Source organism: Myotis brandtii, unplaced genomic scaffold (genome assembly GCF_000412655.1).
Source record: "Myotis brandtii unplaced genomic scaffold, ASM41265v1 scaffold624, whole genome shotgun sequence".
NCBI classification, from domain to species: Eukaryota; Metazoa; Chordata; class Mammalia; order Chiroptera; family Vespertilionidae; genus Myotis; species Myotis brandtii.
In genome coordinates, this window is record NW_005370385.1 from 1,406,138 (window position 1) to 1,432,120 (window position 25,983).

Sequence of the window (25,983 nt, forward strand, 5' to 3'; positions counted from 1 at the left end):
GGTTCGATTCCGGTCAAAGGGCATGTACCTTGGTTGCGGGCACATACCCAGTGGGGAGTGTGCAGGAGGCAGCTGATCGATGTTTCTCTCTCATCGATGTTTCTAACTCTCTATCCCTCTCCCTTCCTCTCTGTAAAAAAACCAATAAAATATATTTTTTAGAAAAAAATGGATTTGCATAGATGAAAGGGCATAATAAATGTTAGTTCTCTGTAACCTGTAGCCTGCCCATAACCAGACATTTTAATGAGGCTGGGAGAGGGAGGCATATTTTAGACAGGTGCTTGGAAGAAAGGCTTTGCTCAGCTATTGTCTATATTCTTTACCTAAAACAATGCTTCTGTCCAGAGTAGATGCTTACTATTTGTCAAATGTATTAAATAAAATAAATATTCAGTATATACTTAGGCAAGGATTCTACTAGTAGCAAAAAAGGCAAAAGGAAGCCTATCAGAACTCTGGTTAAGTAATTATTAGCCAGTTTACAAGAATTAAACTCTAATCCTGCCCTAGCCAGTAGTTAGAACATCGGCTCTCGACTGAAGGGTCTCAGGTTCGATTCCAGTCAAGGGCATGCCTGTACCTGGCTTGCAGGCTCGATCCCCCACGCCAGTCTGCGCGTGTGTGGGAGGCAACCAATTGATATGTCTTTCTCACCTTGATGTTTCTCTCTCCCTGTCTCACTCTTTCTAAAAATATCAATGGTGTTCATATTTTCTGCCTATGTTTTAATTGGGTTTTCTTTTTATTGATATGTAAGAGGTCTTTATATATTATCAACACAAGTCCTCTTTCATAGAGGTGATTTCCAAATATTTTCTCCCAGCTTGTGGTTTGTCTTTTCAATTCTCTTAACAGTAGCTTTTGAAGAGCATAAGATTTCAATATTGATGAGGTCCAATTTTTCAGTTTGTTCTTTTATGGATTGTGGTTTAGTATCATATTTAAGAAATATTTGCCTTACCCACGTGTATAAAGGCTTTCTCCTATTTTTCCTTCCTGTTTTTATAACTTAAAATTTTACATTAAATCCATCATCTGGTTTGAATTAAATTTTGTATAGGATGTGAGGTGTGGACCTAAGTTCCTCCCTCCTTTCCTTTTTAAATGGGTCACCTATTGTAGCACCATTTTTTGAAAGCATGGTTCCTTTTCTACTGAGTTGCCTTTGCACCATTGCCTCAAATCAGTTGTCCATGTCTGTGGGGCCCAGCACTAGATTCTGTTTTGTTGCATTGATCTACTTGTCTATTTTGATGCCATTAACACACTGCCTTAATTGAAGCCATGTAGTGTCAGTCATCCTACTTTGTTTTTTGCCAAAATTGTTTAGGCCATTCTAGGTCCTTTGAATTTCCATGTGAATTTTAGAACCGATTTGTCAATTTCTACAAAACATATCCTAAGATTTTTATTGAGATTGTATTGAATCTGTAGATCAATTTTGGAATAACTGACATTGTAACTATATAGTCTTTTGACTCATGAACATTGTAAATGTATTCATTTATTTAGATCTTAACTTAGCAGTGTTTTATAATTTTTACTGTTTAGATCTCTTACACCTTTTCTCAGATTCATGTCTAAATATTTCATATTTTTGATGCTCTAATAAATAGTAAATTTCTAATTTTCAAAAAAATCAATGGAAAAAATATCCTCAGGCGAGAATTAACCAAAATATCCTCGGGCGAGAATTAATCAAAAACAAACCAACAAAACTCTAATCCTTCTAAGAACCATATGAGGTAAGTACTATCATCAGTCCCACTTTACAGAGAATGTATTTTTCCCAGGTCACACACTGTAAATGGTAGCATTGGGGTTTGAATGCAGGCAGTTTGCTCCCAGAATTCATGCACTTGGTTATGCTATGACAGGTGAGGTCCCCACCCAGGAATTCCAGCAACAGGCACAAGTCACTTCTTTTAAGGCACTTACCACCTAAATGCCATGGTTTGTTCACCTTTTTAAAGTTCCTTCTTAATTGCGAGCTCCCTAGGGCAGTGGTCGGCAAACCTCGGCTCTCGAGCCACATGTGGCTCTTTGGCCCCTTGAGTGTGGCTCTTCCACAAAATACCACGTGCGGGTGTCCAGTGCGATTGAAACTTCGTGGACCATGCGCAGAAGTCGGTTTCCAGCCTGGGCGAGTCTATTTTGAAGAAGTGGCTTTAGAAGAAGTGGGGGGGGGGCGGGCCGGGGGGATACACAGCGCGGGGGGGAAGAAGTGGCTTTAGAATTTGAAGGAGGGGGGCGGGCCGGGGGGATACACAGCGCGGGAGAGGTGTGCGCAATTCATGCACGAGTTGAGTGAGCCAGTCAGTCAGCAGTCTCATTGTGCAGTGGTTAGTGCTAGTCGCATCCGCAAATCGCGCGCCGGTGACAAAAGTACCTACTCGAAGCATAAAGTTACCTGTATTTTTCCAACCAGCTGCAAATCCTACAGGTATTTTTGTCATCAATTTAAGAATTGTAATTATTTTGTGTTGGTGGCTTTATTATTATAAAATGAAACATTTTTTTAGGTGCCCTGTTTGACATGGCTACAAAGAAGAAGCAAACTACCTATATAGTTTAAGTTTAAAAAATTTGGCTCTCAAAAGAAATTTCAATCGTTGTACTGTTGATATTTGGATCTGTTGACTTATGAGTTTGCCGACCACTGCCCTAGGGTGAGAGAATGACTTGTCACCATTGCAACTCCAGCATCTAGTTCTGAGCCTAACATACAGTGGACACTTAATTGGTGGAGGGTAATCTAGAAAAAGTTACTTTCAAAGGCATGAATGTGTGAAATAGATGAGTTATCTGAAACACGAGCAGTTAGATTTTACTGGAGAATCAAGTTTGAGGAAGAAAAGTAGTTTTATGTGGGTGGCGGAGTGAGTTTACTTCCCTCCAGCCGTGTCACTGATGGTGTGGCCCTGCTGGCCAGAAGCCTGGGGAGGTTAACAGGGATCACAAAACGTCTGCTTTGCGTTTGAAGCTACAAATTTGGGATTTACAGCGTAGGCGATGAGAAATCTGTGAGGCTCACAGGAAAAGTAACGGACTAACTGCTGATAAAGGTGCACTCAGAAAGAGGGTCTTCCCACCAAACTGCATGGTTTCGATGGAGACCTAACAATTCTGGAGTGGGTAGGCTAAGCGGCAAGTTTCAGGAACAACGATCGGCACCTTCTACAAGTTTGGTTAACGCTGGATTAGCCTCTTAAATCTCGGTTTCAAGAAACGGGGACGCCTTTCTTCCAGGCAGGATAGCTTTCTGCTCGCAACCGCCTCTCTCTTCCTCCTTTCCCTCCTCTGCTTTGCCCATTGTTTCGACCCCATTCCTGCCTGATGCAGTCTGGGAAGTGTAGTCGCTCGCCCGGCTGCCTAAACCGGGAGGCCCTCTAAACTCGGTATCGCCACATAACTCAAGAGATTTTCGAGAGGTGGGGTAAAGCGCGGAAGATCCAGCCCGCTTATGCGAGGAGCAATCTGGGACTTGCCGTTTGCAGCAGCCAAAGCGCTTCTGCGAACAGAGGTGTCCAGGACTCTAATCTCCCCCGGCCCACTACCCGGGCCTCGCGCATCGTAATGACGTCAGAGGCCTGTGAGGCCCCTGGGATATGCGGTAGTTCTCGAGGAGTGTTCTCTGCCTCGGCAGCTGCGACTTGAGGACCACATTTCCCAGGAGTCTGAGCGGCGGCGCGCCAAGAGCCGCGCGGGCCCGTGATTGGCTGGTGAGCCGGCCGCACGCGGAGGAGCCCCAGGATCAGCTCCGTTGCGACAGAGGCCGAGCGGCAAGGCCCAGTGAGTTGGGGGAAGAGACGCTGGGGGGAGGGCGCCGGCCAGTGAAGGGGAAGGAGGATGAGAAGAGGGAGGAGGGACGGGGTCGGGATGGATGGAGGAATCTTCGAGGGAGAAGAAAAGGCAAAGGGGGAGAAGCTGACGGGCGGGGGTTGGGGTCCGTTCGGGGGTGGCGTGTGAGGAGACCCTGAGGGGACTCACCCGGGTAGGGGGGACAATGCGTCCTGGGGGGAAGCCGGCTGGGTGGTGTGGAAGGAAGGGGACAACGGAGAGGAGGCCCGAGGCTGACGGGAGGAGGCAGCCCGGCAAAGCGAGGCGGACGGCTGGAGCGCGGAGCGCCAAGTTGCGGGGAAACCGGAGACGGGACCTCTGCCCTCTCCGAGGGGCAGAACCCGGTGCCCACCGGGCGCTCTGGAAGGAGGAGCGTTTCCAGAGCGAGGCAGGCCGTGGGGATTGGCGGACACAGCCCGAGGGAAGAGATGCTCAGGTTAAAAGAGCGGCCGAGGATCAGCATCGGCTCGAGAAACTGACAAAGTTGGGAGCGACCGGGCAGGGGCGGAGCTGGGTCCCGAGGTTCGCTAGGAAAATTCCCGGCAGGGACGGAGCAGGGCCCGGGCATTCTCCCTAAGTGTAGACTGAGGGGTGCTTGCCTTCCGTCAGGCTCCCTGGAAGAACAGTACCGACCCCTGTGGTTCATCACCATGCCCTCCGACCTGGCCAAAAAGAAGGCGGCGAAAAAGAAGGAAGCTGCCAAAGCGCGGCAGCGGCCCAGAAAGGGGCATGAAGAAAACGGAGATGCTGCCACGGAACCACAGGTGGCAGAGGAGAGAAACGAGGAGGTCAATGGCCAGGAGACCACAGGTGCGTTGCGGGCGAGGTGGGCGCCAGGGATGGTTGCTAGGACCTGATGGATGCGGGCCCCAGCCAGAGGCTGGATCCGGATGCGGGGGCACTGAACACTGTATCAGGTGCCTCGAAACTTTGCATGAACCAAAATGTAGCGTTGGAGCTTGTGGCATCCTGTTACTGTTCAGGGAAACACAGGCTTCTCACATAGCCAGGGGCAGGCAGCTAGGAGAGCTGTGCTACTTTGTTGCTCTGTCTGCTAGACTGTGAGGAGGAGGTCAGCTCCCTGCCCCTTTCTCAGTTCCCATTTCTACACCTGGTGGTCAGTGTGCCAGGCTCTCTGCCAAATCACACCCTTGTCCTCTCTGGGGTAATGACTTCTGTTCATAAACTTATGAATTACTTTATGGGTTTTTCCTGGGAAAGAGATCATTTCTGTTATAGTTTGGAAAATATGTAGCACTTCTCCAGGGCTGGACACTGTACTACATACTGAGGTGCTATACACACAGTCTGCCCTCGCAGAACTGACAGTCTAGGTGGGGGAACATGGCAGTGTGTGATAAAGAATATTCCAGCCCTAGCCGGTTTGGCTCAGTGGATAGAGTGTCACCTGTGGACTGAAAGGTCCCAGGTGCGATTTCGGTCAAGGGCACATGCCTGGGGTTTTAGGCTTGATCCCCAGTGGGGGGCATGCAGAAAGCAGCCAATCAATGATTCTCTCTCATCATTGATGTTTCTATCTCTCTCTCCCTCTCCCTTCCTCTCTGAAATCAATAAAAATATATAAAAAGAAAAGAAAAATAATGTTTAAAAAAAAGAAAAATAATATTCCAGGCTCTTGGCAGTCTATTTCCAGCCCTCCCCCCTGCCCCCCTGAAGGCTCTCTAAACAGGCCTTCTCAATACAGACTATTATTATTCCTTGAATAGTCACCATGTTTCTGTCCTTTTACAGACTGAGTTCTAATACCACAATTTTTATGCTAGTTACATTTGACATTTTTTCTCAAAGCCTTTCCCAATCAAACCTGACCTTAATATTTCCATTTACTACACTCCTGTGCTATCTTATACCATTACCTTTTTATATTTTCTCTTCTGTTTTTTTTTCACCTAAATTGTTTGGTTTTTGCAGGGACCGTGTCTTGGATAATGCTATTTTGTATGACCAGCCTTGCAGATAGAGATGCTAAGTAAATGTTTGAAGAGGAGAGGAGAATTACTAATGCAAATTATGACAGTCAGATAGAAATTCAGAAAAGGAGGAGTTAAAAATGATTGAGAGGAGAGAGTCGAGTGGTAAGAATTGTCTCCAAAATAAGAATTATAGGAAAAAACTGGTGCATTGAAGTCAGGCCATGGGGAGGTTTTATTCTTGGCGGGAGGAGGGGAGGGATGAGAAGTTAGAATGGTGGGAGTGAACAGGCTGAGTTGTGTTCTCTAAAGTAGAGAGTTGGGGTCCCCTCTAGACGCTCAGGAACCATGGTAAGCTGTATCACTGGCTCTGTGGGGACTTTCTGGATGAATTGGAAAGGTAGAAAACTGAATCCCACTTTGAGACTATTGTCCACTTCCTCATTACAAATTTCTTCACCCTTCCTCTTCTATGAAAATAGAATTTCCCAGGGAACCCAGATATAGCATCCCTATCTCAATAATACAGGATCTTTGGATTTTACCTTGCTTCCTCAGGGAGATACTATTATGAAATGTGACAAACTCTCTCAAAACATTTCTTATTGCCAGGAACCATGTCATTTCTGTTTTCATAATTAATGGGTCCTCTCTCCTCTCTGGGTTTGGGATTATTTGATACTGTGGGTCGCCATTCTCCAACCTTTACCAATTGCCATTGCCATGTGGTCTTCCTTAGATAGCAAGGTATGAAAAGATCAAGATAAACAGCAAAGAAAGTGACCCCTGACCAACAGTTCCACCTTCGTTACAATGTGAGACACTTTAAGATAAGCACTGGAGAATGAGTAGAAGGGACAGTACTCACTCTGGTGAAGTTTGTTCCAGAATCTTTTTTCCATTTCTTCAAAGCTATTCACTTGTCTTTTGAGCCTGTTTTCTGGGATATTGTAGGCTAGACAATGAGGTCTGTTTAAGTCTCTTTCTTTTGAAGCTTAGAAGATGACTTAGGTTATAGATGCTATAAACTGGAAGAGATCAAAAGAAAGTGGCATATAGCCTTCCCTTAATTTTGATCTTCCCCTGCCTGAGCAGATGAAGAACTAGACTAGGGATTGTCAAACTTTTTCTGTAAAGATTCAAATAGTAATGTAATATTTTAAACAATAAAGAATTAAAGGGGAAAAAAAGAGTATTAAAATATTGGTGGGTTTCTCCTAATGTCACTGAACAAGAAAAAAAAAATCTAGATAGTAAATATTTGTGGCTTTGTGGGCTATACATATGGGCTATATCTTGCAGCTGTTCAATTCTCTCACTGTAGTAGAAAGCAGCCATAGACAATATGTAAATAATGAATGTGGCTGTGTTCCAATAAAACTTTTATTTATAAAAGTAGGCAGTTGGCCAGCCTTTTTTTTTTTTTAAAGCCACCTTCTCTCCTAAGCTAAGAATGGTTTTTACATTTTTTTAGAGGGTTACATTTCAATGGTAATGTAGATACTAAATAATGATCTTGATTTTACCACTTGTCCTGTAAACTCTAAAATGTTTACCATCTGGCCCTTTAAGAAAAAGTTTATCAACTACTTATCTAGACATGAACTTCTTTCTCCCTACTCCATCATCATCTCAGCATCTAGAACAGGGATTGGCACAAAGCAAGGCTGTGGGAAGCTTGGTAACACAACCATATTGAAAAAAGACTTAAAATTCCTCCTTGCAGTCAAAACTAAAAACTTTGTCCTCCATTCAAAAAATACTTATCAAGCACTTACATATATATCAGTGTTCAGGAGCTGAGGTAGGTACAGAATGACTGCTGTCTGTCTTGTGGGGCCTTCTCCGCCCTCAGTGCTGGTTCCTTGCAAATAGAGCAGGTTTAGCAGCAAGGTGGGTAATGGTGCCAGCACAGGTAATCTGACAGGATGGGGTATTTGGAGAGTGACCTCTAAGACTGACCACGTACCACCACACCTTCTGTCTTGGCGTTGCTCTCCCCAAGCTTACCTGTCCAAGGAGGGCACCGAGCTGTCTTCCCCCCTCTACTACATCTCTACTCATCCTGAGAAGAAGCGCATGACTTTTCTCATTTCATGGGTTCTACTCTAAAATCACTAAGGGAACACAGATAAGGGTAACAGACTAAAAAGTCAGAAAATTCTCGTACTGCAACCTCGTGTGTAGTTTCTGATTCCTACTTGAAAAGGTAACTAGATCACCTTTTCTCTTTTGGCCTAAGCTTACTAAGACTCCCTCCACTCCCATTTCTGTCCACTTTCAACAACTCTTTGTGGGTACTTTCCTATATAGAAAGGTAGTATAGTGAAGCAGGTGAGGTCATGGGCTTTGGGACCAGACAAGCACTAGTTCAAATTCTGACTCTGTCACTTACTAGCCTTTTTGGCCTTGACTATGTTGTCTAACCTCTTCATTTATAAACTGGGGTTTATAGGTATATATGTCATAAGGATTATTAGTATTAAATTAGATGGGAAATAAGGATTATTAGTATTAAATAAGGCTTATTGCTAATACTAATAAGGGTTATTAGTATTAAATTAGATGATACAGCACAGTCCCAGGCACAGAGTAAACTCAACTATTAGCCAGTTATATTAGCCATTAATAATAATAGTTCTTGGGGGAGGATGGATAGGTGGGTGGAAAGAGATCAACCAAAGAACTTGTATGAATATATGCATACCCCATGGACACAGACAATAAGGTTGTGAAGGCCTGGGGTAGGTGTGGAGGCAGATTAGAAGAGATCAATAGGGGGGAAAAGGAGGCATATGTAATACTTTCAACAGTAAAGATTTTTAAAGTACGGAACAGTGTTCTGATAGAGTGTGTATAGCATTACTTTACAAATCTAGGTAAATGAAAGACATTGTCATTAAAATGCAAAATAAATTTATTTTATTTACTATTGTAAAAAAAAAAGTAATAGTTCTCAACCTAAAGATGTAGTCATGCATGAAAAACCACAGAGACAGGACAGCTAGTCTCTTGTCTCAGGATCACTTTACCTCTGAAACCCTCCAGATTTGGGGACTTCTGGCTTGTCCAGCCTTGGCCTTGCCTGCGGTTTCCCTCTGTAAATTTCCTCACTGGTCCCTTCTGGACAGCAAGCTTCCTGGAAGCATCTTCTAGAACAGGGGTGGGGAATGTCTGGCCCTTGGGCCCTATAAGGCCTGCGAAATCATTTGGTCTGGCCCTGCAAAGGCATTAGGGGTGAGTTAGTTAAAAGTTTGGCTAAATATAGTAGGCTAATTTTTTATTTTTCTTCTTTTTCTTGTTAATCCTCACCCGAGGACATTTTTTCATTGATTTTTAGACAGAGTAGAAGGGAAGGAGAGAGACAGAGAGAGAGAAACATCAATGTGAGCGACACATCCATTGGTTGCTTCCCACATACCCCACCCCCCGACCGGGCCGGGGATTGAGCCTGTCACCGAGGTACATGCCCTTGACTGGAATCAAGCCTGAGACCCTTCAGTCTGCAGGCCAACGCTCTATCCACAAGCTAGGGCAGCAGGCTAATTTTTAAGTTGACAATTTTGTATGGCCTGAGAATGATGTTATAAATATCCAAATGGCCCTTGTTAGAAAAAAGGCTCCCCACCCCTGATCTAGGAGCTTCTTAGCTTGTGAAATAAGAGAGTTACACCTCTATAGTATCTGCTTTCTGGGGAGCATTAGGACTAGTCACTTAATACATACAGAGGACAATTTGCAGTTACAGTCATTCCCACCATGTATTTATATAATCTAGAAACGGGAGGTTAAAAGGATAAGTTATAAACCCTGGCCAGGTGGCTCAGTTGATTTGATGCGTCATTCTGTGCACCAAAAGGTTTGGTTCCCATTCAGGGCACATGCCTAGGTTGCAGGTTTGATCTCTGGGGAATGTACAGAAGGCAACACATTGTTATTTCTTTCTCAGTGGATGTTTCTTTCCCTTCATCTCTCTAATAACCAATAAAAACATACTCTTGGGTGAGGATTTTAAAAATGGTAAGTTATGAAGTAAAAAGTGTCCAAAAAAGCAGGGTATTAGGGCAGATCTATATACAATGTATCCCCTGTTTAAAGTTTGTAGACCTCTGAATCTGCTCAACTTGATCTGGAGTCCAGGTCCTTAAGAACACACATGCCTTTTTTCAGCATTCAGAGTTCTGTATGGTAATACTGAGTAACCTGAATAAAGGGAAAAGCCACAAATGTCCATACAGGGACTGGAAACCTGGACTCTCAGGTTTAAAGTCTGATGCTCTCCCAACGGAGTGATCCAGGCACTCTAGCACAGTGATGGCGAACCTTTTGAGCTCGGCGTGTCAGCATTTTGAAAAACCCTAACTTAACTCTGGTGCCGTGTCACATATAGAAATTTTTTGATATTTGCAACCATAGTAAAACAAAGATTTATATTTTTGATATTTATTTTATATATTTAAATGCCATTTAACAAAGAAAAATCAACCAAAAAAATGAGTTCGCGTGTCACCTCTGACACGCGTGTCATAGGTTCGCCATCACTGCTCTAGCATATGCCTTGTTTGAGAGCTGCGTCTCTTCCCAAACTGCTTTTTTTCTCTGTCCCCAGAAGTGGATTTGCTGTCCAAGGAGCTGGAGGACTTTGAGATGAAGAAAGCTGCTGCTCGAGCTGTCACTGGTGTCCTTGCCTCTCACCCCAACAGTACTGACGTCCACATTATCAACCTCTCCCTCACTTTTCATGGTCAAGAGCTGCTCAGTGACACCAAACTGGAATTAAACTCAGGCCGTCGTTATGGTCTCATTGGCTTAAATGGAATTGGTGAGGCCCTTGGAAGGCGAGGTGGGAGGTATCTCTCCTTGGCTCATCTGTCTCTCAGCGAGTATTTACCTAGCACCAGCTATGTACAAAGCAAGGAGTTTACAGTATGGGTGGGAGAGCAGAAATGCCCAGGGAAAGGAGCTAGCAATACAGAGCAGTGTGTGGTAAGTACCACATGAGTAGTTATAATAGGTGCTGGAAAAGTGGGCGGGAGGGGTGGGTTGGCAGTGTAAGGCTGCTGTAGATGAACAGATTTCACAGAGGAGGGGTGAGGCAAGAATTGGAGGGAAGGTGTCCTAAGAATGGGGAGGGGGTAATAGGGTTTGAATGAATGAAAGGAAGGAAGGGTCCGGCCAGTGTGGCTCAGTGTTTGAGCTGGAGGTCACTGGTTTGATTCTAGTCAGGGCACATGCATGGGTTGCGGGCCTATACCCAGTAGGGGGTGTGCAGGAGGCAGCCGATCCATGTCTCTCTCTCTCTCTCTCTCTCTCTCTCTCTCTCTCTCTCTCTCTCGTTTCTGTCCCTCCCTCTTCCTCTCTCTCTGAAATCAATAAAGACATTTTATTATTATTACTTTTTTTAAATAACTTTTTATTTCAGAGAGGGAGAGAGAGAGAAAAACATCAATGATGTGAGAAAATCGTTGATTGGCTGCCTCTTACATTCTCCGCACTGGGTATCAGGCCTGCAACCCTGGCATGTGCCCTGACATGGAATCGAACTGCTACCTTCCGGTTCATGAGTCAATGCTCAACCACTGAGCCACATTGGCTGGGAAGTAAAGACATATTTTTTAAAAAAGAAAGGAAGGAAGGAAGGAAAGTACTAAAAAAAAAAAAAAATGGTGCCCTAGCCGGCTTGGCTCAGTGGATAGAGCATTGGCCTGCAGACTGAAGGGTCCTGGGTTTGATTCTGGTCAAGGGCATATGCCTGGGTTTCGGGCTCGATCCTCCGTAGGGGGCGTGTAGGAGGCAGCTGATCAATTATTCTCATCATTGATGTTTCTATCTCTTTCTCCCTCTCCCTTCCTCTCTGAAATCAATAAAAATGTATTTTTTTAAAAATGGCGTGGTTGTGGCTGGGCTGGAGTGGAGGAACTGGTTGGAGTAATGACACAAAACTGCTGAGTGTCCCCTTCCCATTCTTTGCCTGCCTCTCTCAGGCAAGTCCATGCTGCTCTCTGCCATTGGGAAACGTGAAGTGCCCATCCCTGAGCACATCGACATCTACCATCTGACTCGGGAGATGCCCCCTAGTGACAAGACACCCCTGCAGTGTGTGATGGAAGTCGATACAGAGCGGGCCATGCTGGAGAAGGAGGCTGAGCGGCTGGCTCACGAGGATGGTAGGGCTCCAGACCTGGGGGGTGGAGGTGCGAGGCTTCCTCCCGGGAAGGGCCCAGGGAGCCTGAAGGCTGTTCACTGCCCACAGCGGAGTGTGAGAAGCTCATGGAGCTCTACGAGCGTCTGGAGGAGCTGGATGCTGACAAGGCAGAGATGAGAGCCTCGCGGATCTTGCACGGACTGGGTTTCACACCTGCCATGCAGCGCAAGAAACTAAAAGACTTCAGTGGAGGCTGGAGGATGAGGGTTGCCCTCGCCAGGTGAGTCCCTCTCCTTCCCCCCCTGTAGCTCCCCTTCTCTCTCAGGGTTGAAAGCTCGCTCTAGTAGAAGTGTTTTGAACAGGGGTCAGTGGTCAGTAACTGCCAACCAGGACACTGACATCGACGATGTGAAGGGCTGATATGTGTGGGTTAAGGGGTGGGCTCCTGGCTGAGTGGTCGCTGTTGGGTTTCTGGCATAGTGTTTAGGAATCTTTGGTAAAGGGTGGAATAGGTCTGCCTTTCTCCTCCTGACTCCCCTCTCACCCATTTTTGTGCTTCAGTCTTTCTCATTGTTTTCTCTATAAGGAGAGGATGTTAGAATGTTAGCTGTTAAGATATCTGTTTTCTCATCTGCTTGTGACTTGGACCTGAAATGAGTTTCTTTCTTTTTTTTTCTAATATATTTATTTATTCTCCCTTTACCCTTTTCTACCGCCCCCCACTCCCCTTTCCCTCTGGTAATCACCATACTTTGTGTCTATGAGGGTTTTTTTTTTTCTTCACTTAATCCCTTTACCGAGTTTCATAACCATCATTCCTTTAGCAATACCCCCAGAGAGTCCCGATTAAATAGGTGGTTCCCTAGCCACCATTGTCTGCCAGGTGCCTTGGTGAGCCCTGACACGCTGCCTCAGCAAGGCTGCCTATGTGTACCTTCAAGCACGAGTGCGGGGATCCCACGTGTGAGAAGGATTAGCTGCCTCGGGTTTGCCTAGAGAGCTTTTAAAAATACAGATTTCCTAGCCTGTTCTTCAGAACACTAGAGCTTGATGTCCAGAAATATTATTTCTAAAAAGCTCCACAGATGTGGGAACCAGAGTTATCCCCTTGCTTCTCCTGTCTTGCGATTTCATCTAAGAAAAGAGCTTTCTCTGGACTCCTTGCTAGAGGCCAGGAACCCTGCCGGATAGCTCTAACCTGAATACTTTTCACTGCAATGATTGATTTCTTCTGTCCTTTTTCCTTCCTGATGGTCACCATCATCAGTGTAAAAGACTGACAGACTCAAGGACTTTTACAGTCTCATCTCCAAAGCATATCATCCCTCTGCTTCTCAACCCTGTTTCTGCCCTTTAACCTCTGCTCTTCAACTCTGGTTTCTCTCCTAGTTCTCCCTTTCCTCTGAGGTATAGAACCTAGAATTGGTTTCAGGACTCAAGCCAGGCCTGACCCGAATTGTGGTAGCAGGCAAGGCAGTCCCTTTCTGTGTCGCACCCGTTAGACTGAGGTGGCTCTGTCCTTTCCTGTCCTTCAGAGCCCTCTTCATTCGGCCCTTCATGCTGCTCCTGGACGAGCCCACCAACCACCTGGACCTCGATGCTTGTGTGTGGTTGGAAGAGGAACTAAAGACGTAAGGGGACAGGGCTGGGGTTGGGAGTGGGCAGGTGCTGAGGAGGGATTGAGCAGAGTCCAGAGGAAATGGATACCCAGAAACCGCACTGATATTAGAGCAGTTAACAAATGAACTGGAGTGAGGCCGCGAAGGCCACAGTGACAGTGGTTAGCACCTTTAGGGCTGGCCTTTGTGTTTGATTGTCTTTCTTTTGTCTGAAACGTGTGGGTGGTTTTTTGTTTTCATTAAAGCTGATTTCTTTTTTTTCATTAATTTCAGAGAGGAAGGGAGAGGGAGAGAGAGGTAGAAACATCAATGATGAGAGAGAATCATTGATTGGCTGCCTCCTGCACACCACCTGGGAGGATTGCGCCTGTAACCCAGGCATGTGCCCTTGACTGGAATCGAACCTGGGACCTTTCAGTTCACAGTAAAGCTGATTTCTTTAACTATATTTCTAGCCATCACACATAGATATCATTTTTGTTTTTATTAGAGCCAATTTCTTTTAAAAAATATTTTATTGATTTCAGAGAGGAAGGGAGAGGGAGAGAGAGATAGAAACATCAATGATGAGAGGGCCTGCTCCTGCACGCCCCGCACTGGGGATCAAGCCCGCAACCGGGAATCAAACCATGACCTTCTGGTTGAGTGTGACCTTCTGGTTTGAGCGTCACAGGTTGACGCTCAACCACTGAGCCACACCAGCTGTGCTTAAAGTCAATTTCTTTAACTGTATTTATAGACATTATCTAAGATCATGATGTAGTGACAAAGGAAAAATAGCAGATATGGCAATGGGCTGTCTGGTTAAAGAGCTGAATAACCTGGGGTATTGTGCCAGCTCTAGACGAAGGTTTTCAGTGGTCTCTGCAGTGACTTGGTACCTTCTTTCAAAAAGAAGAGTGTCATGGTTTTGACTGTGCCGATTCCAGTTCTTCTCACCCATAGTTCCAATACACTTATGGGTGGGTCTGTGCACATACACTTTTGTTTTTACCATCACTGGTACTACCATCTCTACTCCATTCTGAGGAAAATTAGAAGATGAGGGAATCTCAGACTGTCTCGCCACACTTTGGAAGGCATTAAAACGTCCTTATAGGTAAATGGTGCACTAGTGGCTTCAGTGCTTGCTGAGAGCTGGGAATTGGCCAATAAATCTAACAGGTGCTCAAGTGTAAGGATGAACAAGGATGAAGGTTTTCTGGGCCTGACTCTCAGCTTACCTGTTGTGGACTATCTTCCAGTTGTGAGCACCTCCCTGACTGGTTCTTTGGCTTTGCAGTTTTAAGCGCATCCTGGTTCTCGTCTCCCATTCCCAGGACTTTCTGAATGGTGTCTGTACCAACATCATTCACATGCACAACAAGAAACTGAAGTATTATACGGTGAGTAGCCCCACCTTCTCCACAGAAACCTCTGTGCTTACCAATTCCCTGAAGTTCTCCTTTAAAAAACACACAAACAAACCAAAAAACAGACTTAGCAGCCTTTTCTATCTATTGCTATAAAAATATGTGGACAAGGAATCTTGCAGCCTGTTTTAGTCCCAAAGTATTTGCTTTCAGGCCATAAGCCTGGATTGTCAGCCAGTGCACACAGTGTATGTTTGCGTCGTGGCAAAGAGATTGACTTTTCACGGTACCTAGGCTGCCCTCTGTCTTCCTGAATGGCTGCTTAACTGCTTCATGACAGTCGGCACATTTACCCTCCTTCCATGAAGAATGGGCGTCAGGATCTCGACAGCCTACTTTTGTGCCTTTTCATAGTCTCTATTTCAAAAATCATATCAAATGAAAAATAGAAGTCCTCTTCATTCATAACTATACTTACCATGGGAGTACTTGCCATGGGAGTACTAATAGTTTCTTAAATAGCCTTCCAGAAATTTCCTGTGTACCTGCAAGCATTTGTGGAAAATTTCCTGTATACATATTACAGTTGTAATCTTAATAATCATTCTCTTCTGTAGGTTGCTGTTAAAGTTTACTGTATCTTGGACTGCTTTTCATATGAATGTATATATATAAATCAACCTCATTCATTTTGGTGGCTGCATGGTATTTCATTGTGTGGCTATCCTATACCTTATTTGTCAGACCCTTTTTAATGGATATTTAGGTTGAGTCCAGTGTTTTGCAGATAGAAACCATGGCAGTCCAATTGTGCAGCGTTTGCCAGGTCCTAAATCTGATTGGTCTGTGTCTTCCTCCTGGGAGCATTTCTTGTCAACTGCAGGGGGCTTCAGCCTCTAGGGGTGGGGTGTATTAGGGAGAGCCTTGTGATGTCTGTACGACGGTGGTTTTCACAGCTGCTCCCAATGCTGTGGGTGTCTTTATGGCTAAAGTGAGGATTTGGTCTGGTGCCCTGCTCTGGCTGAGGCATACAATTTGAAAGGCCCCAGATTCCAGATCAGGATATGCTTTTTAAGTGCATTCCTCTTTCCCTACTGCACAGTCTTATAGCCAAGGCCTAGTCACATGCCATCTGCATCCCCTAAAACCTGGGTGAGAACCCAGGACCGAGGTTCACGCTGCCCCCTCACTGGCATGTTTCCCCACAGGGTAATTATGACCAGTATGTGAAGACACGGCTGGAGCTGGAGGAGAACCAGATGAAGAGGTTTCACTGGGAGCAAGATCAGATTGCACACATGAAGGTAGGGCAGTTGTAGAGCTGAGTTCACCTTCTCCAGGGAGTGGGATGAGGGTTTCGGGAGAGTTTAGGGGTACTGGAGGAGGTCGGGAGGAGGCACATAAGTTTTTACTCTGCTTTTAAGACGAGTTGTTTGATGCCTGCCCATTCTCCAAGCCCCCTTTCTGATCTCTTTCAGAACTACATTGCTAGGTTTGGTCATGGCAGCGCTAAGCTGGCCCGGCAGGCCCAGAGCAAGGAGAAGACGCTACAGAAAATGATGGCATCAGGACTGACAGAGAGGGTCGTGAGCGACAAGGTGGGGTCCAATTGGGTGGAGTGAGGTGGCCTAAAGTGAGGTGATTAAGAAAGCACCTAACCTGATAAATGCCCTGTCCTCTTCCTAGACATTGTCATTTTATTTTCCACCATGTGGCAAGATCCCTCCACCCGTCATTATGGTGCAGAATGTGAGCTTCAAGTATACAAAAGATGGGGTGAGTCTCCTGTGTGGTTGGGGGGCTGGGGTGCATTTTACAAGGTGTCAGCTGGCTGGGAGAGTCTTCTGTTCTGTGCTGAGTATACCTCCTAACCCCTGGGCTGTGGGGGATTTTCAGGTGTGGCAGCTGACGTGCCTCATCCAGGGATTCAGTAGCCCCTCTTAAGTAGTTGGGAGGAAGAGTACTCAACTGGGCCTTCGGTGGGGACAGTGGCCTGGAGTCTGCCATGAGAGCTGCCTCCTTCCTCCACACTGCACCTCCGCCAGGCACTCAGTAGGGTTGGTCTGCCAGTCAGATTGATCGGTACCGTGGCCTGGTATCCAGCGCGCGCTCTCTCTCTCTCTCATCCACCTCAGCCTTGCATCTACAACAATCTAGAATTTGGTATCGACCTTGACACACGAGTGGCTCTGGTAGGACCCAATGGAGCAGGGAAGTCAACTCTTTTGAAGCTGCTAACTGGAGAGGTATGGTGCCAGATGGGGTGGGACTTCCCAGAGAGAGTACAAGACTGTGTAAGAGAGAGGACACATGCATGGGTCTCGGTATTTTTTGTATTTTCAATCAGAGCATTTAGAGCAGGGGTCCTCAAACTTTTTAAACAGGGGGCCAGTTCACTGTCCCTCAGACCGTTGGAGGGCCGGACTATAGTTTAAAAAAAACTATGAACAAATTCCTATGCACACTGCACATATCTTATTTTGAAGTAAAAAAACAAAACGGGAACAAATACAATATTTGTATTTGCATGTGGCCCGCGGGCCGTAGTTTGAGGACCCCTGATTTAGAGTATAGGAACGTCTGTGCATTTACAGATATGCTTTCATTTTAGAAAATATGTGTGGTGCCTATGTTTGAGTCCTTTGTTATACAGTATGTTGCATGCTGTAGTAGACATTTAGTCACCACTGAGGAGATGTGCTGAACATCTACTTCAGTATATCTTCCTAAATATTTTTTAGGGACCAGAGTAGCAGTCTGTAAGGAGGTGATGTAGGTTCAGTATAGGAAGTTGTATGAGTTTTGTTCAGTGTGAACATATGTTTGTTTCCCTGTTCTGCCTGTCTCTGCTTCTGACCGGTTTCTTTTTTCGTGTGCTTGTCTTTCCATTTACTACTTTTTCTAGCTATTACCCACAGATGGGATGATCCGAAAACACTCTCATGTCAAGATAGGGCGATACCATCAGGTATGACAGGCCTGGGGTTGAGGTGGGGGAACTCCTTGGTGTGTGGTAATTGGGCTGCATGTGACCCAGTCGACTCCTACCTGCTTCTCTTTGAACAGGTGGTGCCTGGGTAGAGGGAGTAAGTTACTTGGCAAGTAACCCAGCAGGGTTCTTGGACGTCAGTCAAACCTGGGTGGGTTCCTTTTTTTCCTGTAGCATTTACAAGAGCAGCTGGACTTGGACCTCTCCCCTTTGGAGTACATGATGAAGTGCTATCCAGAGATCAAGGAGAAGGAAGAAATGAGGAAGATCATTGGGCGATATGGTCTCACTGGGAAACAGCAGGTTAGTGGAGGGGGGTGTGGGGAAGAAGCCCAGAGAACTGGGAGACTGGCTGGATGGTCAGGGCACACTGTCCTGGCCACCATTCCCTTTCCTTTGCCCCAGGTTGTTATGTAGTAGAGCAGCAGTTTTCAACCTCTTTCATCTAATGTCACACACAAACTATTAAAATTCTGTGGCATACCAAAAAATATATTTTTTGCTGATATGACCCCAAAAAGGTATAATTTTGATACATGCACACTGGACGGCTATTGTGTTGGCTGTTATCATTTAAAAAAAATTTTTTTTTTTTAATTTCAGAGAGGAAGGGAGAGAAGGAGAGATAGAAACATCAGTGATGGGAGAATCATTGGTCAGCTGCCTCCTGCACAACCCTTACTGGGGATTGAGCCCACAACCTGGGCATGTGCCCTGACCAGAATTGAACCGTGGCCTCCTGGTTCATGGGTCACTGCCCCAAAACAGAGCCACATGGCCAGGCTGTTGTCACTTTTTTATTTGACAATCTAAGGGAAAAGAGGCCTTTGACTAGTCGGGTATTTCATATTTTAAAAATTTCTGTGGCACACGGTTGAAAATTGCTATAGTAGAGCATTTAGGTCTCTCTATGAGGAAGGGGCAAGCACATCATGCAGTCTCTGAGCCATTGTGCTTGAGGGCAAGGGAAATTAAACCTAGAAAACAAGTTCCTGGATTCAGGTCTGGACTGAAGGTCCACTGGATTGCTCTGAATCCTAAGGTTTATTTATTTCTTTTTAGAGAGGAAGTGGGGGAGAGAGACAGACAGAAACATTGATATGAGAGAGAATCATCAATTGGCTGCCTCCCACATGCACCCCTACTGGGGATCAAACCTGCCACCTGGGTATGTGCCTTGACCAGGAATCGAACCTGCTACCTGTATGGGATGATACCCAGCCAGGCCAGGGCTGAATCATTAAGATTTAAGTGCTGAGAGTCATGGCCTTGGTAACTGCAGGAGCTTCCGGCTTCCAGATGCATTCCTTAAGGCCTGAGAGACTGATGACTGTGTCACCACCTTGCTGCCTGAACTTGGATATTCCTGACACCAGCTTTTGTTGAGTGAGGGGGAAGAGGTGAACTGTGCTGTTTGGTGGGGGTAACACTAACTTATATAAATATCACGGTCCTACTCAGGTGAGCCCGATCCGGAACCTGTCTGATGGGCAGAAGTGCCGGGTGTGTCTGGCCTGGCTGGCCTGGCAGAACCCCCACATGCTCTTCTTGGACGAGCCCACCAATCACCTGGATATTGAGACCATTGATGCCCTGGCTGATGCCATCAATGAGTTTGAGGGTGGTATGATGCTGGTCAGCCATGATTTCAGACTTATTCAGCAGGTGAGGCTCCTGGCTCGGGTGGGAGGCCTAGTAGGGGCATATAGGAGAAGGTTGGATGGAGCACAGTCATGACACATAGGGGGCACTTAACACATTTTTTTCTTAATCCTCACCCGAGGATATTTTTCCATTGATTTTTAGAGAGAGGGAAAGACAGAGAAATATCGATGTGAGAGAAACACATCAATTGGTTGCCTCCTGCACAAGCCCTGACTAGGGCTTGGGCCGGGGAGGAGCCTGCAACCTAGGTACGTGCCCTTGACCAGAATTGAACCCGAGACCCTTTGGCCCGAAGGCCAATGCTCTATCCACTGAGCCAAACCAGCTAGGGCAACACATTTTTATTCAATTTGGGAAAGGGGCTCAGGGCATAGATGGGGTGGTTTGGATCAGATCTTATGCCTCTTTGGGAAACTTAGAAAGCCTTAATGGACATACTTCATTTCTTCAGTAGCTATTTGGGGATGTTAGCCTATTTAATATTGTTGGCCAAAATCAGGGTGGGAGTTGGGTAGAGAACAGAGTGCTTTTGCTACTGTCCCAAGGTTCTTCAGCCTAATGGTATACTAAGGAGGATTTTGATTAGACAGAGAGCTACCACCAGTCTTTGGTGAAAAAGCTGCTGGTCATTTCTCTGAAGCTTTGGGGAAGATGGGATGGAGCTGAGAGTGAAGCCTGTGAACAGATCTGGGCCCTGCTAGGGAACTGGTAATCAGGAGGACAGCAGGTCCTGGCTGGGAGTCTCCAGACCTGCTTGTTATATTTCCTCTGTTAAGCCATCCCAAAGAATGTGGAGATAGTGAAACCAACCACGAGCTGGATATGAGGCTGGTGAAGGGGTTTGGAAAGGCTATGGAGTCTTCTTCCTGAAATTCCCCAAAAACAGCCTTCTGGGAGGGAGAGAGAGAGTGCTGGCCAGGATCATTAAGTCTATGATTTGCTTTCTAGGTAGCACAAGAAATCTGGGTCTGTGAGAAGCAGACAATCACCAAATGGCCTGGAGACATCCTGGCCTACAAGGAGCACCTCAAGTCCAAGCTGGTGGGTGAAGAGCCCCAGCTTAGCAGGAGGACCCACAATGTGTGAGCCCTACCCTGGCCAGGTGGGCCAGGCCCCTGGGGCCGCACTCCTGCATTGCTGCAATACCACTCCCCAGCTCCTCCCCTGCCCCCACCTGCCTTAGCTACACTCTGTGATCCTATCTACAGCTGGACAGTACCTGTCCGTTTTCTGTCCTTCCCATTATTTTTGTCCATGTCTGGACTCAGCCGGCTGTTCCTGCCGCCCCTTGCTGGTTCCTGACCCTGAGTGATGCAGCCAGAGGCACCTGAGGGTTAGCCCAAGGGCCCACACCCTGGTTGGCTTGTGAAGGAGCTTAGGATCCTGGTTTTCTGAGTTTTGATGAAGTTGGAGGAATACAACTCAGCCCACCGCCCCCATTCCTTTCTGCTTCTGGTTTGGAGCTCTGGATCAGGGCCTTATTCCTGATCGGTTTTTAAATAATTATTTAAAAGTGTAACTTTTAGACCTGCGTGACATCTACAAAGCGTCCAATAAAGAAAGAACAAGCCGTGGTCCGTGCTTTCTTTCTCGGGTCTCTGGGCCCTTTGCTCCCCTCCTCACTGCACTGCCAACGTCCATTTCCCTTCAGCAAGAGCTGGGGTGGGTGTCGGGATGGATGTGGTCTGAAGACTAGTCTATAGAATCCTGAAGAACTCAGTCCCTTTTGCTGATTTGAAATTGTGCCTTTTCTTACACTAGTGGTTCACAAACTTGAAGGCTCACAAACCTTAACGAGTCAGAATCACCTGGAGGACATGTCAGGTCACAGGTCACGGTCTTTCCTGAGTTTCCGGCTCAGTAGACCAAGAAGTAACATTTCTAACAGGTTCCCAGGTGCTGCTGGTGCTCCTGGCCTGGGGACCACGTTGAGAAGTAGCCTCCTGGAACATGTTTCTCAGAGTTGTCTGAGGCTCCTGCCACGTGGGACCTGTATCACACACTTAGGACGCTTGTTAAAAATGCAGCTGCCCAGGCTCCAGATCTGTTGATTCTATCTGGTGGGATGGGAGAGGTGCAAAAATGGTCAAGAGTCTGCATTTTCACACCCAAATTTGTGAACCACTGTTGCTGGTCATACAGGGAGCTTTATTATTTTACCTGTATTTTTGTCTGAATTTTCATTAGCACTATCTAGATGACAGTCAACCCAAGGATTGGCATAGCCTGTCTGAACTTGGAATAGCATTCACCTTTGTGCCACCATGGATTCCTCACTCCAACTCTGAAGCCTCGGCAGCCATGTCTGTGGGAGAACACAGCCATGATTTTTCAGTGCTCATTACAGTGCATCTCCAACTAGAAAAAGTCTGGGATGTCGTCTAAACCCCCACAGAGCTCAGGATATAATGAGAAAGGCAACAAGACTAGAGAGCAAGATGGCATAAATCAGATGCTAATTTGTGATTTAGGTAGAAGGATACAAAAGGGAGGGAAGTTTTCCAGAAAGGTGGGACTTGGTGCTCTAACTTGAAAGACGAGAAGGATCTCAGATGGCTATGAAGCCCTGGGCAGAGGTACAGTAAGTGAGCATCAGGTGAGAAGCTGTAGCTCAAGGTGCCCGAGGCCAGAGGAAGGGCTAGGACTCCTACTCCACCCAGGGCCTGGCTTTGCTGCTTTGTGCCCTAAGTGGGGTCCAAAGCAAAGTGGCCTGTCATTGGTCTAGAGTATCCAGAGACTGGATTCCGGGGGGAATGGTATCAAGAGTGAGCTGCGGGGATGGATGATAAGCTGTGGAGCTGGGAGCTTTTGCTGCTTCAGCCAAGGAGGGCTGCTTTATATTACAGCCCTGAAAGTCGCTGGGTCCCTGTGCATTGTACTTGAGGTGTGAAGGGATACTGGCTTCAGAGCTGGAGGAAAGTTGGCTTGACTATGCAAAAGAAAAGCCAATCTCAAAACTTATGAATGCTTAAAAAGCTCACCAAATAGGTATTTCTGCAAATGCCTAAAATTAGCAGTGCCTTATTGTGGGTTAAGCATTGGCCTCCTGACGGTGCCCTCATTGGTCCTGGATCTGTCTCTGGCTTCAAAGTTTGGATAGAACAGATCCAGGGACGCCCCTTCTTCCAGCCTCAACCACCCGATGTCTTTTCCAGTCACCACCTCTGGAACCACCTCAGCCATCATCAGCCTTCGAAACCAGCCAACACCGTTTTTTGTTGTTGTTTTTGGTGTGTTTTTTAAAAAAATTATTATTATTACCTTAACTTCTTATTGCCAAACAACCATGAGCTCCCTAAGTCATGAGTGTTCTTCCACTGAAGTGGAGGCTGCCGTCAACCGCCTGGTCAACCTGCATCTGCGGGCCTCCTACACCTACCTCTCTCTCAGCTTCTATTTGGACCGCCACAATGTGCTCTGGAGGGCATGGGCCACTTCTCGCACAAGTTGGCAGAGAAGAAGCACAAGGGTGCTGAGCATCTCTTAAAGATGCAAAACTAGCGCAGTGGCAGATTCCCTTCTAGGACATGCTGAAGACTTCCCAAGGTGAGTGGGGCAAAACTCAGGACACCATGGAGGCCGCCATGGCCTTGAAGAGGAACCTGAACCGGGCCTTGTGGGTCTGCAGGCTCTGGGTTCTACCTGCGCAGACCCTCATCTCTGACTTCCTGGAAAACCACTTCCTGGATGAGGAAATGAAATCATAAAGAAGATGGGCAACCACCTGACTGACCTCCACAGGCTGGCCAGCCCCAAGCTGGGTGAGTATCTCTTCGAAAGCTCCCCTCAAGCAGACTAGGACCTTTGGAGCCCAGAGGCCTTTGAGGGGCCCCTCAGCATCCCCCTCATGTCTGGTTTTGCCTGAGCCATTCTTTTAATGACTCTGGAGCCCTCTGGAAACAATAAAGCTTGCAGGAAAAAAAAAAAAGAATTGGCCTCCTAGTCCTCTCAAACCTTAGCATGTAAGAGGTAGTCAGATGCTGGGAACTGAGTGAGGGGTGAGTCTAGTGCAGGGATGCTTGCTCAGGTTTGTTTTCAAACCCTTCAGTGGGGGGAGTCTCGACTTTACCCTCACCGGCAACCCTGAGGAGGACAGGATCTAATGAGACACCAGGGCAGGGGTGGGCAAACTTTTTGACTCGAGGGCCACAATGGGTTCTTAAACTGGACCGGAGGGCCGGAACAAAAGCATGGATGGAGTGTTTGTGTGAACTAATATAAATTCAAAGTAAACATCATTACATAAAAGGGTACGGTCTTTTTTTTTTTTTAGTTTTATTCATTTCAAACGGGCCGGATCCGGCCCTCGGGCCGTAGTTTGCCCACGGCTGCACCAGGGGTTTAGGCTAAACCAGCCTCGTATGGGCTCAGATTTCCTGTTGTCAGTGGTAACCAGAGTGTCTAGTTCTGTCTCCACCACTGGCTTGATGTATGTCACTGGGGAGTTACTTACCTCCCACTTTACAGAGAAACACTTAATGTCTGCCTACTCACATTGTAGGATTTATCAGGTCCCCACCGTTTGTTTTACTAGAGATCACCTAGTTCAGAATCTTGTGTGATAGCCCAGCTGTCCCATGCATCAGGACGATGCTCAGCCAACTGGTTCGATTCCCGGGCAGGGCACATGCCCAGGTTGCGGGCTCAATCCCCAGTGTGGGGCATGCAGGAGGCAGCCGATCAATGATTCTCTCTCATCATTGATGTTTCTATCTCTCTCTCACTCTCCCTTTCTCTCTGAAATCAATAAAAAATATATTTAAAAAATAAAAATATCCTGTGTGATAGAAAAGGAAACTGAGGCTGAGGAAAGTGCCTTATTTGAGGTGACAGAGTGAGTCACAGTCCAGCCACAGAACCGGGTGTCCTGACTCCTCTCATCTGGTACTGAGATTGGGTCACAGAGGTGTGCTCTCTGGCAGGTAATTTGGTAACAACAATCTACCAAATTAAGTGCACACACCCTGTGACTTGGCAGTGTCGTCTCTAGGAATAACCTTCTTTATGCTTGCACAGTGTCCAAAGTTGCATATTTACTATAACACTAATGGCAAGAAAACAAAACCCCCAAAATGTCCATTAAAAGAGGAATGGAGATATGAGCTATGATTCCTCTACACTATGAAACACTATGCAAAAAAACCCAAAACACTATGCAAATACATTCAATGGAAAAAGCAAAGTGCTGTGTAACTGATTCCATTTGTCAAAGATAGATGCTGAGGGGGCAGGGATGGGCTAGAAGAGGTTAATGGGGGAAAAAGGGACATATGTAGTACTTTCAACAATATATATATTTTTTAAAAAGCTAGATGCTGACATGTGCTTATACAGAACCTGATAGCGTTACCTCTTTCGGTTGGGACAAACCATTTCTTTTTAACTTGGAAATAATAGTATAAAAATGAATCCCTATTTCCATGTCGCTTGGCTTCTGGGAAGAGGCTGGTGAGGTGGCCTTACAGTCCTGCGTCCCCAACCTGGAGCTGGGGCATCAGGGAGAGCTTACTGGTTAAAGCAGTCCTGCTCTTTATCCAGGTGCACCCTGACATCGGCATCTCTTCCAAAGCTATGAGCATCATGAACTCACTTGTGAATGACATGTTTGAGCGGCTGGCCTGCGAGGCCATCCGACTGACTCAGTACTCAGGCCGAGCCACACTGACATCCCGGGAAGTTCAGACAGCAGTGTGCCTGCTGCTGCCTGGAGAGCTGGCCAAGCACACTGTGTCTGAGGGCACCAAGGCTGTCACCAAGTACACCAGCTCCAAGTGACCCAGGGCCTAAGCTAAATAAAGGGTGAACTGCTCTCATGCACTGTGGTGATTTCAAAAATGGACATGTGAAGGTGAGGTGTGATTTGAGACAAGGGTATTATCACTTTTCCCCCTCTTTTTTTTTTTTAAATATGTTTTTATTGACTTTAGAGAAAGGGAGAGGAGAGGGGGAGAGAGAGAGAGAAATATTGATCGGCTGCCTCTTGCATGAGCCCACAACCTGGTCATGTGCCCTAACCAGGAATTGAACCAACCACCTCTCAATGCATAGGATGACGCTCAACTAACTGAGTCACCCAGCCAGGGCAGGTATTGTCACTTCTGATGGCCACTGAGGTGGAATTGCAACACTTACTTATACCTTTTTTTTTTTAATTGCTTTCTGGGTGTACCCAATGAGCACATGTGAAAAATGTTCTCATCTGCAGTGAGCTGATGTAGGACTTGGGACTGGATTCAGAATCCTCCAGCTGCTACCAGCTGTATTCATCATGCCCTCTCTGGGCCTGAAATTCCTCCTGTGTCACTCCTTTGTTTTTTAATTTCAAGAAAAACGATTTTAAATATAATAATGTTACATGCAATAAACCTTAATATTTCAAGAAAAACTATTTATTTATTTATTTTTATTAAATCCTTATTGTTCAGATTATTACAGTTGT

The 25,983-nt window shown here is 46.2% G+C and overlaps 2 protein-coding genes across 4 annotated transcripts; both read left to right on the top strand.

Moving 5' to 3' along the window:
• Positions 1 to 3,605: 3,605 nt before the first annotated feature.
• On the top strand, positions 3,606 to 21,118 carry ABCF2 (ATP-binding cassette, sub-family F (GCN20), member 2). 3 transcript variants are annotated; one of them, XM_005880082.2, is made up of 15 exons: positions 3,606 to 3,795; positions 4,453 to 4,653; positions 10,384 to 10,596; positions 11,759 to 11,941; positions 12,028 to 12,199; positions 13,455 to 13,550; positions 14,821 to 14,923; positions 16,099 to 16,194; positions 16,369 to 16,488; positions 16,577 to 16,666; positions 17,026 to 17,136; positions 17,796 to 17,858; positions 18,054 to 18,182; positions 19,341 to 19,544; positions 20,493 to 21,118. In XM_005880082.2, exons 2-15 carry the CDS (start codon positions 4,494 to 4,496, stop codon positions 20,628 to 20,630), a joined length of 1,878 nt encoding a protein of 625 aa, XP_005880144.1. In that variant the 5' UTR covers positions 3,606 to 3,795; positions 4,453 to 4,493; the 3' UTR covers positions 20,631 to 21,118. The 3 variants fall into 3 exon arrangements, with proteins under 3 accessions (XP_005880144.1, XP_014383700.1, XP_014383701.1); XM_014528214.1 differs by lacking the exon at positions 3,606 to 3,795 and adding an exon at positions 3,842 to 3,915 and having other exon boundaries at positions 20,493 to 20,630; XM_014528215.1 differs by lacking the exon at positions 3,606 to 3,795 and adding an exon at positions 4,022 to 4,279 and having other exon boundaries at positions 20,493 to 20,630.
• Positions 21,119 to 22,812: 1,694 nt separating this feature from the next.
• Positions 22,813 to 25,410, top strand: LOC106723685 (histone H2B-like). Its single transcript, XM_014528216.1, has 2 exons — positions 22,813 to 23,305; positions 25,114 to 25,410. Exons 1-2 carry the CDS (start codon positions 23,257 to 23,259, stop codon positions 25,317 to 25,319), a joined length of 255 nt encoding a protein of 84 aa, XP_014383702.1. The 5' UTR covers positions 22,813 to 23,256; the 3' UTR covers positions 25,320 to 25,410.
• The last annotated feature ends 573 nt before the right edge of the window (positions 25,411 to 25,983 follow it).

What these genes read in the sequence shown, in the direction of transcription:
- ABCF2 (XM_005880082.2), top strand. Translation starts at nt 4,494, where the DNA reads ATGCCCTCCGACCTGGCCAAAAAGAAGGCGGCGAAAAAGAAGGAAGCT. An exon ending in TGAAGCTGCTAACTGGAGAG is followed by an intron (nt 17,137 to 17,795) that starts GTATGGTGCCAG and finishes TACTTTTTCTAG; the next exon opens with CTATTACCCACAGATGGGAT. An exon ending in ATTTCAGACTTATTCAGCAG is followed by an intron (nt 19,545 to 20,492) that starts GTGAGGCTCCTG and finishes TTTGCTTTCTAG; the next exon opens with GTAGCACAAGAAATCTGGGT.
- LOC106723685 (XM_014528216.1), top strand. Translation starts at nt 23,257, where the DNA reads ATGGGCAACCACCTGACTGACCTCCACAGGCTGGCCAGCCCCAAGCTG. An exon ending in GCTGGCCAGCCCCAAGCTGG is followed by an intron (nt 23,306 to 25,113) that starts GTGAGTATCTCT and finishes TCTCTTCCAAAG; the next exon opens with CTATGAGCATCATGAACTCA.